This window comes from Rhopalosiphum padi, chromosome 2 (genome assembly GCF_020882245.1).
Source record: "Rhopalosiphum padi isolate XX-2018 chromosome 2, ASM2088224v1, whole genome shotgun sequence".
In the NCBI taxonomy this organism is placed as follows: Eukaryota; Metazoa; Arthropoda; class Insecta; order Hemiptera; family Aphididae; genus Rhopalosiphum; species Rhopalosiphum padi.
The window spans coordinates 40698593-40712820 of record NC_083598.1 but is presented as its reverse complement, the minus strand read 5'-3'; the positions used below and the strand labels follow the sequence as shown (position 1 = coordinate 40712820).

Genomic DNA, 14228 nt, shown 5'->3' with positions numbered 1-14228 from the left:
ACGACAAATGTTTACCCAAACGGAGTGATCTATATTTAAAGAGCTACATTAATTTTCTAAGTCAATTATTATTTTGTTAAATTAATTCGAAATATTTTAGTATAACAAAAGGCAATACATATTTATAAAAAAATCCAATTTTTTTATCCTGGTGTTTTTCTAAGGTTTTAAATTTTTTTAATGACAACCCATTTTTAAATTTTATAATCTGAAACAAGTTATAGGTTAAGCATACCTTCTATAATAATAATCATATATGTATTGAACATTAGTTTTTATTCAAAGCTTTTTAAAGTTTTGATTTTCTAAGTAAAATAGCGATGGCGGGTATTCTATAAATCATAATAGTATATATTGTGTACATTTGATGTATTTCTATAACTTAAAAAATAAACCAAAAGTTAGAGTATTTACTACTTTTAATTAAATTTTCATTCGGTTTTAACAAAATTTAGTGTACTATTCGTTATATTGAATATTATTATACATAACTATTAATTATTAATTATATTATATAGTACGAAGTAACATTGCCTGACAGTGATGATGTCGTAACTCGCAAGCTATGTATACGTTCATTGAAGTAACTGGTAAATGAAGTCGTATATTATAATAACTAGAGACGAGAGAAGGAACTGGTAGAAAGAAAGAGAAATGAAACTAAATTCTCCAGCAATATTGTATGTATACCAGTATACCTATACCTATATATTTTATAAAAATCAAACATAATTTATAGATTTCGCGCTGCACACCAGAGACCTATCGATAACGCGCACTCTAAACGAAAACGCTATATTTCGCGCGAACTTCTTTTAGAGCCCGACAATATTATTATTACACTATATACGTATGCATGTCTCGCGTATTTTATATAATGATGATATACGTACGCAAGTACCACTCGTTAGTTATATACATTTTTCTAGTGAGCGGATTTATCGCAGGAGCGCCGGAGGTTTGACCCGGAAGGATGTGTGTGTGTGTGTGTGTGTGTGTGTTCGTGTAAGTAGTATGTAACATATATATTTATAACACGATTCCTATCACGCCATATCTATTATATATATATATATATATATATATATAAAAATGTAATACATTATACATATATTATATATATCTATAATGATCTGATTGCTATTTTGTTTATTTTATTTTCCAGGATAAAATTTTTTGTCGACTTTGATACCTTATTATTTATTACCCAAAGGCCGTATATACTAGTAATTAGTACATTTTCTTCAAATCAGATAAAAATGAAACAAAATCCATTCACTACAAATAGTACAAATATATGCTAAGACCAACAATTTGTCTTATACCATCATACTTAATAGTCTACCTCTGTCTACTACACAAAATGTACATTACTTAGGATTTAATCTAAACAAACCGTAGATTAACACAAATAATACGGGTAACCTACATACAAGTATATACACTAAAATACTAAACGTTTTGCTTTGAATAACCGATCTCAACAATCACGAACTCTTCTTACATCTAAACATGAAAAATAAAACTCTTCTTTACAAACTTCTCCTTAAGCCTTTCTTATATAGTTATATACTTTGGGGCTCCACCTAACCTTCGATAACAAATTCCAAACAATTTTTTCAAAATGTATCCATTACATTACTAAAGCATCTTTTAAATTTTTGTATCTCAAATCACACTCTACAATAAGATCTCTCAGTTTTCGCAACTGTACAAAAAATGTAGCTAACTATTCCATTTCAATCTCAATCATCACAATTCTCTCAATTCTCATCATTAACTGTTTTCACAGTCTCTGGAAGATGACCTCAGAAATAGTTCTGCCACCACCACCTATTTTAATAAATTACGCCCACACACGCCAATAAAGTTCCATCAATAGATGGATTCTACACGCAATACTAAAATAACCACCTACCTATAATTCAATACATCACTCGTTTATTGTAAATATTTAACTTACTTATTGTGAAATATTAATATAACTATAATGAATAAAAATTGATTTTAAATTATTTAAAAACCATATCGTCACATGAATAAAGATCGTTTTAAAATTTGGTTTTGTTTAAAATATTTGTTATTGTTCAATTGTTGCACGTTCATGTTGTTAAAACAATGTAGTAGTCGACGTCCTATATATTAATTTAATGAGTTATGCGTCTGAACGCATATCACGATTATAACATTAATATATATATATATATATATATATATATATATATATATATATATTATATTCGTAACGCGACACCACAAAGTGAAATAGTGAATTCCAACGATGGAATATTTAGAACGAGCGTTACATACTGACATGCATTATATACATTATATACTATAATCCCTATATTATTATTCCGTCACCGACATCATGTATAATTATATTAAGTTCGATCGACACACGCTAAATTTATTATATATACATATAATATAATATATATAAGTTCACTATTCTATCGTAAACCAGCAAGCAATATATTTTTCAAGCGTAAAATACTTTAATTTAGATAAACATTTAAAAATGATTACTTTCATAGATTAAGTTAAAAAAATATATTAAACACTTCAGTATATACAATCTTAATACAAAAGTTAAAAAAAAAAAATTGTGAAAAGTCAGAGGTGAAATTTTTCGGTGAACAAATTAGCGTTAATTTGTTCACCAACGTTGGTACTAATCAAATTTATAGCACTATACTATAATTATATCATGTTTCTTACTGCACACTAATTTTAACTTTAAGCTCTGATAGTTTTTGTATCAGCAGCTATAATGTTATTACGAGAAAATAAAACTATCGCAATGCACCAATGCGTTTCCAAATCAACATTTATTTTTAATATGATTCACGTACTCTGCATCGCAGCTATTTGCAGGTCGTTCACGGGCGACGCGCCAGAATCAAAATATGCGTGTGTTGGTTCTACACATATTCCTGTGAAATGTTTACACTTTTCAATTTTAAACCAGACAAACGGCAGTGGATTTGTTTCGCATATAATAAATATATATTATAGTATATATAGAATAAAGATACCAGCACGCCGTGCAGCAATAAAATAATATTCGAAAAGACGTAGATATTATTATGTACTCATCACAGCAGGTTTATTCTCGATGATTTATAATAAAATATAATACTAGAACGTTGTTCACTAGCTAAATAAAAATCACTCGACAGGATAAAAAGAAGTTGTTTTTTTTTTTTTTTACTTCGACGAATCCCTTTCGTTCGCGAGGGATTTAATTGTATATTTATGGACTGCATGCAGCCGGCCGACCCCTATAAAGTATAAACAGTATATACACTCGTATAATATACGCGCACATACGTTGTAGAATTCTCCTCAGACGTAGTAATAATAATAATAATAATAAAAATAATATAATATCGTCGGTGAAAAAAAAAATACCCGAATGTTATATTATCTCCAGCGGCAAGAATTTCTTTCTATTATTCTCTCCTCTAAACATCTATCCGTATGCGAGTGTACACCTGTTTATTAGTGTGGTACCCAAAAACCAATTTTATATAGTTATAAGTTATAACGTTTGAAAAAAACCCATAATGTAAGTAAATACGTAATATATTCTTCTGCGTAGTTCTTTTTACGTTTTGTCACATGTCAACTACCAACTGGTCACGTCAATATTCTTCTCGAAGATGTACAACCTAAGGTATGTATTATAATAAGGTATTTATTTTTAAGTTTTACACACAGTCGTACGGATAATGATAGTCATTAACGCGTACAATTGGGATATTTAATGAGCAATGCTACACAGTAAAAGAAAAAAATAATTACAAGCCGTTTTCGTGTTTATTTATTAGTTTCGGTGCACGCTTCATGTGATAATAATATACGTCCTAAACCAATATTTTCAAAAATGGAATTCAAACGGCCCTGGCACTAAATTCTTTTGCAGTTGGTAATTATCTAGGTACTCGGTACTTGGTTTAACTTTTTTTTTGCTTGGCTACATTCAATATTTACTACACTTTCAACGGATACAATAAGAAGTTTATTCCTTACGCGCGAAGGACACTTATAATAATATAATGACGAAATATTACAGACATAATAATATTATGATATGGCAATAATTGTAACACGATAATGAAATTGTACATAATACACAACAATAACGATCCGACTTATACGAAAACGAAATAATAAATACGAATGTCGTGATAAAGGTTTACTTTAACGACACTCGCCTCGATGCGGCGTAAATACAACCTTAAAACGATATCGATATATATAATATTTGTATAATGTGCATTGAGGTAATAATAATAATAATAAATAGATAATATAAAATACAAAACAACTTCGTTGTATCATATTCGTATACTAACTGTATTATATAGAAATCGTTCACAAATTCCGCGTATCCTTATCTCATTTCTCGCCGAAATGGCGAAAGATATTTAATGCAAACCACAGAATGATGATTAACGGCTATAATATATTAAAGTAACTACGGAGCTGTCAACGGTATATTAATAAGGTGAAAATTGTTCGGAATAAAAAATAAAGTCGAATTAATACGCGTCGTGCGTATAGCTCGATCGCTGTAATAAATATATATACTATCGGCGACGATTGTGTATAGGTATATTATATTAATTCGACGCGGTGTCTGAACTCGGCCAAATCAAACTGTTTATTATTTCTGTGTCAATTTACACTACGTGCATACATAATATCGTAATAGTCGCGGCCTTATATACGTATGCATGTGGAGAATTCGGTCACGTTTAACGTTCGGTTCGAAATCTAGATCGTCGCATTATTGGGTATAGCCGTACAAGTACACATCAGGGAGGATTATAAAGGTCGAGGACCGTAAAAAAAGTCAAATAGGACTCGTGGTGGCTGTGGTTTGACTATAGGTACATGCGATTATTATAATATGCAATTGTCATACATACAACGGCGGTGCATATTCTTTTTTGTCCTTATAATAACTCTTTCTCCGGGGGTTCAGCAGCTAAGACGTCCCGTAGGCTCCAACGATCTATATGTCCGTTGACTGCGATCTTTATTGTTATACACCTAATGTAATATATATATATAGGGTAATTCTTATATGATTTGCAGAAGACACAACATTTTTTCTATATAACTGCTTAAAGTTAATCAATATTGGTTACGTATTACATTAAAAATCAAGAAAACCATACATAGATGTCATAATCTGCTTATCCATGAAGTATTAAAAAATAAGGAAGAAAAGGTCCATTAGTCACATATATGAACTATACCTACATATTTTTTTTAATTCAAGTAAGCAGGGTGTAGGATGACTGGTTCAGCAGATTGCGTAAAAGTTTTTTATTTGATTATAAATTGCAATTGGAACTGGGATGATGTATCTGCAGATCCACCGGTCCATTATTGTAGCTCGGTTTTTCGTATATGGTAAAATAAAAGATTAGGTCATCATGTTAAGGGAATATCCAGTATAGTGTTCTGTGCAAGTGCAATGTAAAAGAATCACCCTGTAAAATACACGATCATCACACACGAATCCTTTAGGTTCTCCCGAGTCATCGCTGTAGAGGGGGGCCCTCTTCTGTCATAAACATATATCTACATATATATTAATGTAATTATATTATTATTATTGCATGTGTATGTGTATCACACACTGCATAATATCATTATAAACATTACACATGCGCGAGTCATACACGGCGTTTTTTTACATATATATAGGTACCTGCGTCGTCGCTATTTTCATTAAGGAAACTAGGCCACCACGGGGAATGCGCGAACGTACATTACATTGTATACATATGTAATGTATATATATCATATATACTAATACTAATTAATACGGGGCCGTGCGCGCTTATATATGAACTATTATTATTATACTATTATTATTATATATATATATATACGGCAGAAAAAGATTTTTTAGTACTGGCTGCGATCGCGCACGCGCGTGTGTGTGCATCCGGAGAGCGGTTTCATCAAACGCTGCACTCCGTTACAAGCGGACACACACACGTTTTATTTTTTTTTTATTCTATTTCTATACACACGGAGACAGCGACATTCATTAAACGCATATAAAGCACGACACCATCCACCCGATGTGTCAATGGAGTGCAGCACGAGTAGCTTCTTTTCGCAGCCAATATTTGAGGAAAGTATATTACCTATACAAAAATATTCGTTAATAACGCGAAGTCCAAATCCGCCTTAATTAACCGCCGAAAAATATGATCGAAAAAAAAGACATAATAACGCATCTCGTGAAATGGGAGTCGGCACTGCAATTACTGATTAGATGGGCAAAAATGTACGATTTCCCTGACCTGTCTGGAGTTTTGCGGAGAGTTATACAACGACACAAGTTTCGTATTATATTTGCAGGGTTTTTTTTTTTGTTTTTGTAGTTAGATCCGCTGTATTTTGTATAATACGCGTAGTCTCGGAAGTCGTCTATATTCGTTACTGCAGATGTCAACTACATTCGAACATAATATAGACAATATTGATGCTTTATAGTTATAGACTTCAGACAGGAATATAAACAGATATTTTTCCAATTAGCTACATGTTATGCTTAAAAAAATTCAAATAAAAGTGTACTAGCAGAGATAAATTAACAGAGTAAAGATAGAAGTTAGTCATATTTTCTTAAACTTTTACTCACCACTCCCCTAATTATAATTACTTATGATCATTAAAAAGTTAATATTAGTCAATTTTGGTATGTGGTTCAAGTGGTTCAACAATGTCAAAACCTGGCAATGGTAAATCATGTACCACACCAGCATATAGGTAGGTACATTACCAGCTAACCTACCAAATTAATGTACCTATATTAATGTATCGATCTAAATATCGTAGACTTTACAAATTCTTATTTACATACATTTTATAAATCATAGTGATGCTTTTTAAAAAATGTTTTAAAATTTATGTTTAATATTAGTTTCCAACAATATTCAAGTTAAAATTCAACTAATCATTTTATCTAACAAATCTATAGTTTATATCTAATATGGTACCTTAACCTTCTATTACCTAATACCTCCGATATATACTACATGTTAAGTAATTGCTTTACTCATCAAGGATTTTTTTCATATTTTATTCACTTACTTAAATAAAATATAATTTATACAAAAAAAAATAAATAAATAAATAAAATGAAGTAAACTATACCTCTTTGTACTCTTTAAATCAAATAATTAATTAGGTAGAAAAAGACATTTTTAAATGAAGATACAAATACAATTTATTTTTGTCTGTAGCATATTATTTACTATGTGTTCTAATTATTTTTTAGGTAACCTCTCGGGAATTTTTTATTGCACAAAGTCATCTTTTGAAATAATAAAATACCTATACGTATAATATAGTATAATATACTATATATATTGTTTAAAAACAGCAACTAATCATAATTACCGTAAAATTTGTAGATTTTACAATGCGGATATAAGTAAATAATTTATTTAACAGCGACAAATTGAATTAGCTATTTAAAAATTTATAAATTTGAATTACTCAAACGTTCTGGTTAATCTAACTACTATACATTTTAATGTTTAAGCTAAATTAAGACAAATCAGATTTGAAATAAAATACTTTAATAAAAATTGTATAGCAAGTTACAGATTTATTTTGCCTATACCTATCATTTCTATAACTATAAACGGATAAAATACATAATAATGGGAGTACTAACATTTTTGTCATTCAAGTAACACGATTTTTTAAAAGTCAAATGAAAATTATGAAGACAAAAAAATATAATAGTCATAAATTATAAAATATATTATTTAATTCAACTTTTTTTTTTAAACGACATCAACATTGTATTATAGTAATGCAGTATACCTACCTAATATTAAGCAACTATATTATGTTGTGAAATAACTAAAAATCTATTAAACTTCGTTTAATATTTCAAGCTAGTTAAATCGTAATTAAAACGTATCGAATTGTTTATATACGAATCTATTACGTATTATATTATATTGCATGGTTCAGCTTTTCAATTTCCAGATTTTTTGACCGGAAGTTAGTCCAACGGTATACACACGCTTTATTAATCGTTACACGTCGTACACAATACAAGGAACATTGTTTATTCACATTTTTGGTAATGTTTTTTTCATTTGTTGACGAAAATCTATACGTAAAAAACGTGCACCACATTTGTAATGTAATACCTACGCGTACGCGTATAATATTATAAACGAATAATAATAATATATCACAGGAAGTCATTACTCATTAGAACACTTTTTGAATCCCGTTCTGATTACAATATCATACACATACTAAATATACGAATTAATTTTGAATTATTAGACGGAATTTTAATTTAAATTAATTGACATCCAGTCATTAACCCGATAGATTGGTTTCGACCAAGAAGCCAAGAAATAATAATAATCTGCGTCCTGCATATTACATTGTTACGCAATAAAAGATTAGTATATAGATTAGACCTATTTAATAAAATAATATACTAAGGCATAGGAACGAATACGCGTTTATTATATGCAAATATAGATCGGTATCAATGTATTTTAAATAAATTTGTTTCTCTATACCAGTAATAATAATATTATTCAAACACGTCACGAATCACGATTTACGTTTTAAATTTTAATATAAACATGAAGAATATTACTATAATTTTTAAGCATCATGTGTGTTTTGAGCCTTTTGTATTGGTCCTAAAATAATGAAAATTAAGAATTTTTTGAAAATCTAATAAAAAGGTGAATTTTGGGAAGTAGACGAAAGAGTAATCGTTTGTCATTTGTCGGTGGAAAAAATTAACATAAAACTATATTTCATTATACACCACGTAAACCCGTTTAAAGCTACTATTTTTAGCATATTCTAAATAAAAAAAAACACACACACGCTCCACATAAGCATTTAATTAAATTTAAACACAAAACAAAAATATAAATGGCGTCTTATTTGAAAGTGCATATTTTGTAATAATAATATGAATAATTGGTTCCATAAAATAATTCATTTTCAACGAATTTTTTTTTATAAAATGTATACATCATCATGTTTCTAAATCACGTTTAAAATATTATACTACATTTGAATAACATAATTAAACTGTACTCTGTGGTTGCACTATATATAATATATATTATATATGTTATATGTATATTATTAAGAAATTATAATAATAATACATAATATAATAAGTAATGACCAAATTGAGAGTTATTGAAGCAACTACGTTACTATTATAATATATAGGTAGGCACCTATACGAGAATATTATATATATTTAGTATTAGCAATTACTCTCTACGGTCGATAACTAATCAAACATGGTTTTATTTTTTAATACACACTCCAACGCGAAGTAGTACACCGAGGATAAAGAAAAAAATAGCAAACTGGCTTTACTACAGATTTAACCTTTATACCGCCATCGACGTTAAAACATTTATATTTATCATATTACATACCTACATATGCAAAATTTCGCGGGTAATTGTGACCGAACCCGACTGTTCTCGTGTAAAATGACAAAACTGGTTTTTTTTCTTTTTTTTTTACTAAACCTGAAATTCCATTACTGAGGGCGAGATTTATCGAAACGTAGCTAGTTATTGAACTTCTAATTAAACTAAAGAAAGCCGCCACAATCTTCAGCTATACAACTGATGCTATTTTTTCGACACCAATTAATATTCGTACGCATAATCAGATAACGATATGATATATTAAAAGAGAATTTGGGTTAATATATTTTTTTTTATTAAATGTGTCTCTTGTCTGTAATAGATGTACTATTTTTTTCATCATTATTATTATTAATCAGATCGTGAAACCATCACAAAAGAGGACGATGACCGCCAGCCGTATACGATACATGATAGTCTTACGACGCGTATTATATATATATATATTGTATATACTATACATATTATATAGGTAAAACGCGTCGTTTTGAATATTGAACACGGCCGAGGGGCTATCTGCTTTTCAACACGCTCGTCATGTGCGCTGCGGCCCATAGAATTTAAGATAATGCGATACGCCAGCGATCGGACTCTAACAAAAATAGCGAAAAACAGTGACAACAGAGTCAGGGTACCTACCATAATATATACGCTGCATAACAAACTATTACAGGCACGTGGACTGCAATAGTGTCTCCTATTATTATCGTCGTACAAAACGGTACTTAAACGTATAATAATATAAGAACGCGCGAGATTAATGGAAACGGAACAGACTGCTATAGGTTATATTGATTAACATTCTGCATAATATACTATCCTCGGTATATCCGACCTGTGAATGAGAAAAGTCCCGTTATTTCAATTTTTATTAGACCATATTATATGGAAAATTATTTACCGACTTAAAAACATATCATATAGTCATCCATATCCGCTACATCTTATATAGACTATGAGTAATTGTTCTAAATTGTTGAATATATAATATATTATGTATATTTAATTTTTAGTAGTAATATAAGTAATACGATCGGCGCCGATCACCGATTATGATATTTATGTGTAATAAGTATTCAAATATTGTAGTATGTATACTTTTAAAACTTCCTATATGCCCTCAGCTAAACTTATACAATAATGATCCAGACGATAATCTCGATAAATACTATGTAACTATACCATAACAACTTTACGAGTTTAATTATATTAGTTGTACGTAATACTTTTTCAAAATTTCAGGCTTTAGACCGAGTTTAACATACTATGTAACAGCCTATAGTATAGATAATAGATGACTAGGTCGAATGTACAAATAACCCCCTCACCTAACTAAATTACGCCATAGGTAATGGTGAATTCGGCAGAAATTTCGTTAATATATATATATAATACTATGCAGTTCAGCAATTGTAAAACGAAAACCTAGTACAACAGGAACATATTAACAAAACCAATATTAAAACGAAAAGAATATTAACATTATTAACATAATCAAATAAACGTATATAACTATTCTGTCTTTTAAGAGATACATCAGATATTTTTGTGTGTAAATAGCTTTTATGTTTAGATTGCTAAACGATCGACTTCAAACATCTTGACTAGTGTGTACACATACTAAAATATGTACTTTTAGTTTTTATCGTATAAGGCTGCACGCAAGAATTTGTAAAAATGTATACTCACGAGCAGTGATTTTCATTTTTCACACACTATATAATATATTGTAATAAGAATATTATCTGTGCGTATATATTTACCGAAGCCGTGTGTGGTTACCTGAAAACACGTCTAAACAGTCATGGTATCCCGTTTTTGCGGTTTTCGACGATGTATAGATTATAGATGGTGTATGTATGTAAGTGCAAGAAACTGCGTTGTATAATAATGTGATGAGATTCCAAAAAAATCGTATTACAACAAAACGCAACGCGCGATATTCTAAAAAATATTTTTCACACATAATACGCGGCATATGCAAATAAATTGGAAATATCGTCACATAATACCAGAGAAAAATTAAATCAGTAATTAGGTACTACGCACTCGATAAAAGAATCGAGGTGGAATATTATACATATTAAACCTATTTGTACAAATGCGTATAATATAATATATATATATGCGTATGTAATATGTATGTATAGTGTATACATATGAAACTATACAGTTAATTTTAATACCAAGACGACCGTAATATTATGGTAAAAATTCGAAGCTCAACAACGCGTTAATTTATATTATTATAATAATATATAAGGACATTTGTTGAGCGTACAGACAGTTGTTTCGGACGTGTGCATATTATAATATAGGTAATATTTTAGGTACCTACAACATAATAATATACGTATCACCCGACGACTTTTTGACGTTCGGAATATTATATTGACGCAAACCGAAAAGAATGTTCGAATTGGTTTAATTACGTATTTACATTATATTATACATAGGTCTCTACGATCGCGTACCTATATATTATTATATATAGCAACCAGTTTAACCAGCGTTCGACGCGAACCCGTTACACAATTGCCTGCACACGCGCGTATTATATATCAGATCCAAGGATAACACGCGCGAGCACTACTGCAGCAGCAGTAGCTCGATTGTCCGAGCGCGAACACTTGCAAGCATCATCCGCCGGAAGTAAAATTGTATTTTATTTTTTATTTTAATTATTTTATTTTTTTCATTATTTTCCTTTTGCATAATAAACACGCACGTACCTTGTTGCGTACACAATACAGTCATTGTTAATATTCAATAATTTACCTCTGACTACTACTGGTCCATTCAGAGCACCGGATGTAGTGTTCGGACCTGGGAATGTCGAGTTCCGCTTGTGCTTTGGTACACCACCGTTGGTCGTTGGAGTTATCTAAAACAACGAAATAAAAATGTATAAACGCGTGTAACGAATATAATATAATATATTAAGTAATAAATAAATATTTATGATAACAATTCTTTAATAAGGTACACGATGTGTCATGTCTCATGTGTAGGCACAAAAACATCATTCGATCAGATTACGTATTATACATAAATTATAATATATATGTACTTGTATTTAATATATTAATATTATTAAATTATAGTGTCTATCTAAATAATTTAATCGTAAATATTAGATATAGATAAAATATACCTACCCCTAACTGTTTCGTATTAAAATGTATAGATAACACTTTAATTGTATACAAAAGTATTCTACAAACATTTCGAATAGTAAGCAATTCTAACATAATATTATCAACATTGTTATTAGTTATTACATATAAAATATAATTTATACACGAAGAAGTTTTTAAATTTAAATAATTAAATAATTATAATAATAATAATAATATCAATATGAATTAGTAATAGTGATGAATTAGTTATATATTATTGTTTTGTGTAATCTATTTTATTGACCTATAAATTATAATGATTTTATTAAAAAGACCAGAAGTAAAATACACACCAGAAGACGCTGACGGTTATTGTACCTATTGACTCTCGATCGAATTTACATAAAATCTATCAACACAAATATTGTTTTAAACTCGATTATCTCTATATCGTCGTTCAAAGGAAACCATAAGTCTATAACAAACATAGAAATGTCGATTTTATACCTTATATGTGTGCTCATTACACAAAGTACAATAGTATCGACTATCGAGTGACTAATGTCATACGGATTTGAATGGGGATAGCCACTGCGAACATATACTAAATCTAGTATATATATTATATTATATAACAGCGTATTATATAGGTACACTCTTATATTATTGAGATCGTAATCTGAAACACTTTTAACTCTACATCGTTAGGATAAAAAGAACAAAAAGTCTATCACAAAACGTCAATTTTGAGGGGTGTGTATGAGTACGACAATACAATAATAATATAATGTAAATCACGTGGGCGCGGGATAACGCGTGGCAAAACCCTTATGGCCCGCCTACACTAGCACTCAAACACTGCAGAACTATTCGATAGTCTAAGTCAAGATATATATTTGTATTATTTAAGTATATATCTTCCATATGACCATATCGCGAAACCAATGGGATATATATAACAATATGTAAACGTCGTTGTTACAAATAAAAAAAAAAAGGGTGTGCGCCATTAAACGAGCATAAACGATTGCGGTAGTTCATGAGAGACTGCACTGCTGCTGCTAGCTGTGTACAAAATTTATGTAAATCAAAACAGAAAATAATTCTGTACCAACCCTGCCGTCTGTGACGTTGATAATAAATCACACACGACACACACTCACACAGGTATAAGGTATACCGCAATTGCGCGTCAGCAGACATTCGATTATACAATTAACATGTGAATTGTGATTGAGCCACTGCAACATTATACAGAGTGATCCATCTGGCAGCAAGGCTTCTTTAAATAATGGAATAATTAAAACTCGAATTTTTAGATCAAAATATGAATTATGATTAATTATTTATTATATATAAAGCATAAAATACATTAAATTATATTTAGTCAAGTAATTCAGAAAATTTTAAAATCGTTATAGTTCCCAATTCCTTTATTGTTGACTATTATTCTTGATACATAGCATTAACCTTATTTGTGTTTCGATTTAGATACATTGACAAGTTCAAAAAAACCAGCTGCTTAATAATTTACACTGCATTACTTATTGTGAAAAGGGGGGTTGTAATTAGAAAAAAAGAAGTTAGTACCGCTACATGGGACACTGTAAATTCTGTATAAAATCTATTTGAA

The 14228-nt window shown here is 29.8% G+C and overlaps 1 protein-coding gene across 2 annotated transcripts in view; it reads right to left on the bottom strand.

Annotated features, from left to right (window-relative positions):
* LOC132923174 (protein outspread-like) overlaps nt 1-14228 on the bottom strand; it is an 86211-nt gene that overhangs the window by 22599 nt on the left and 49384 nt on the right. For both annotated transcript variants that reach the window (XM_060987023.1, XM_060987024.1), the window contains exon 5: nt 12255-12360. In XM_060987023.1, coding sequence (XP_060843006.1) covers nt 12255-12360 — 106 coding nt within the window. The remainder of the gene's footprint in view (nt 1-12254; nt 12361-14228) is intronic.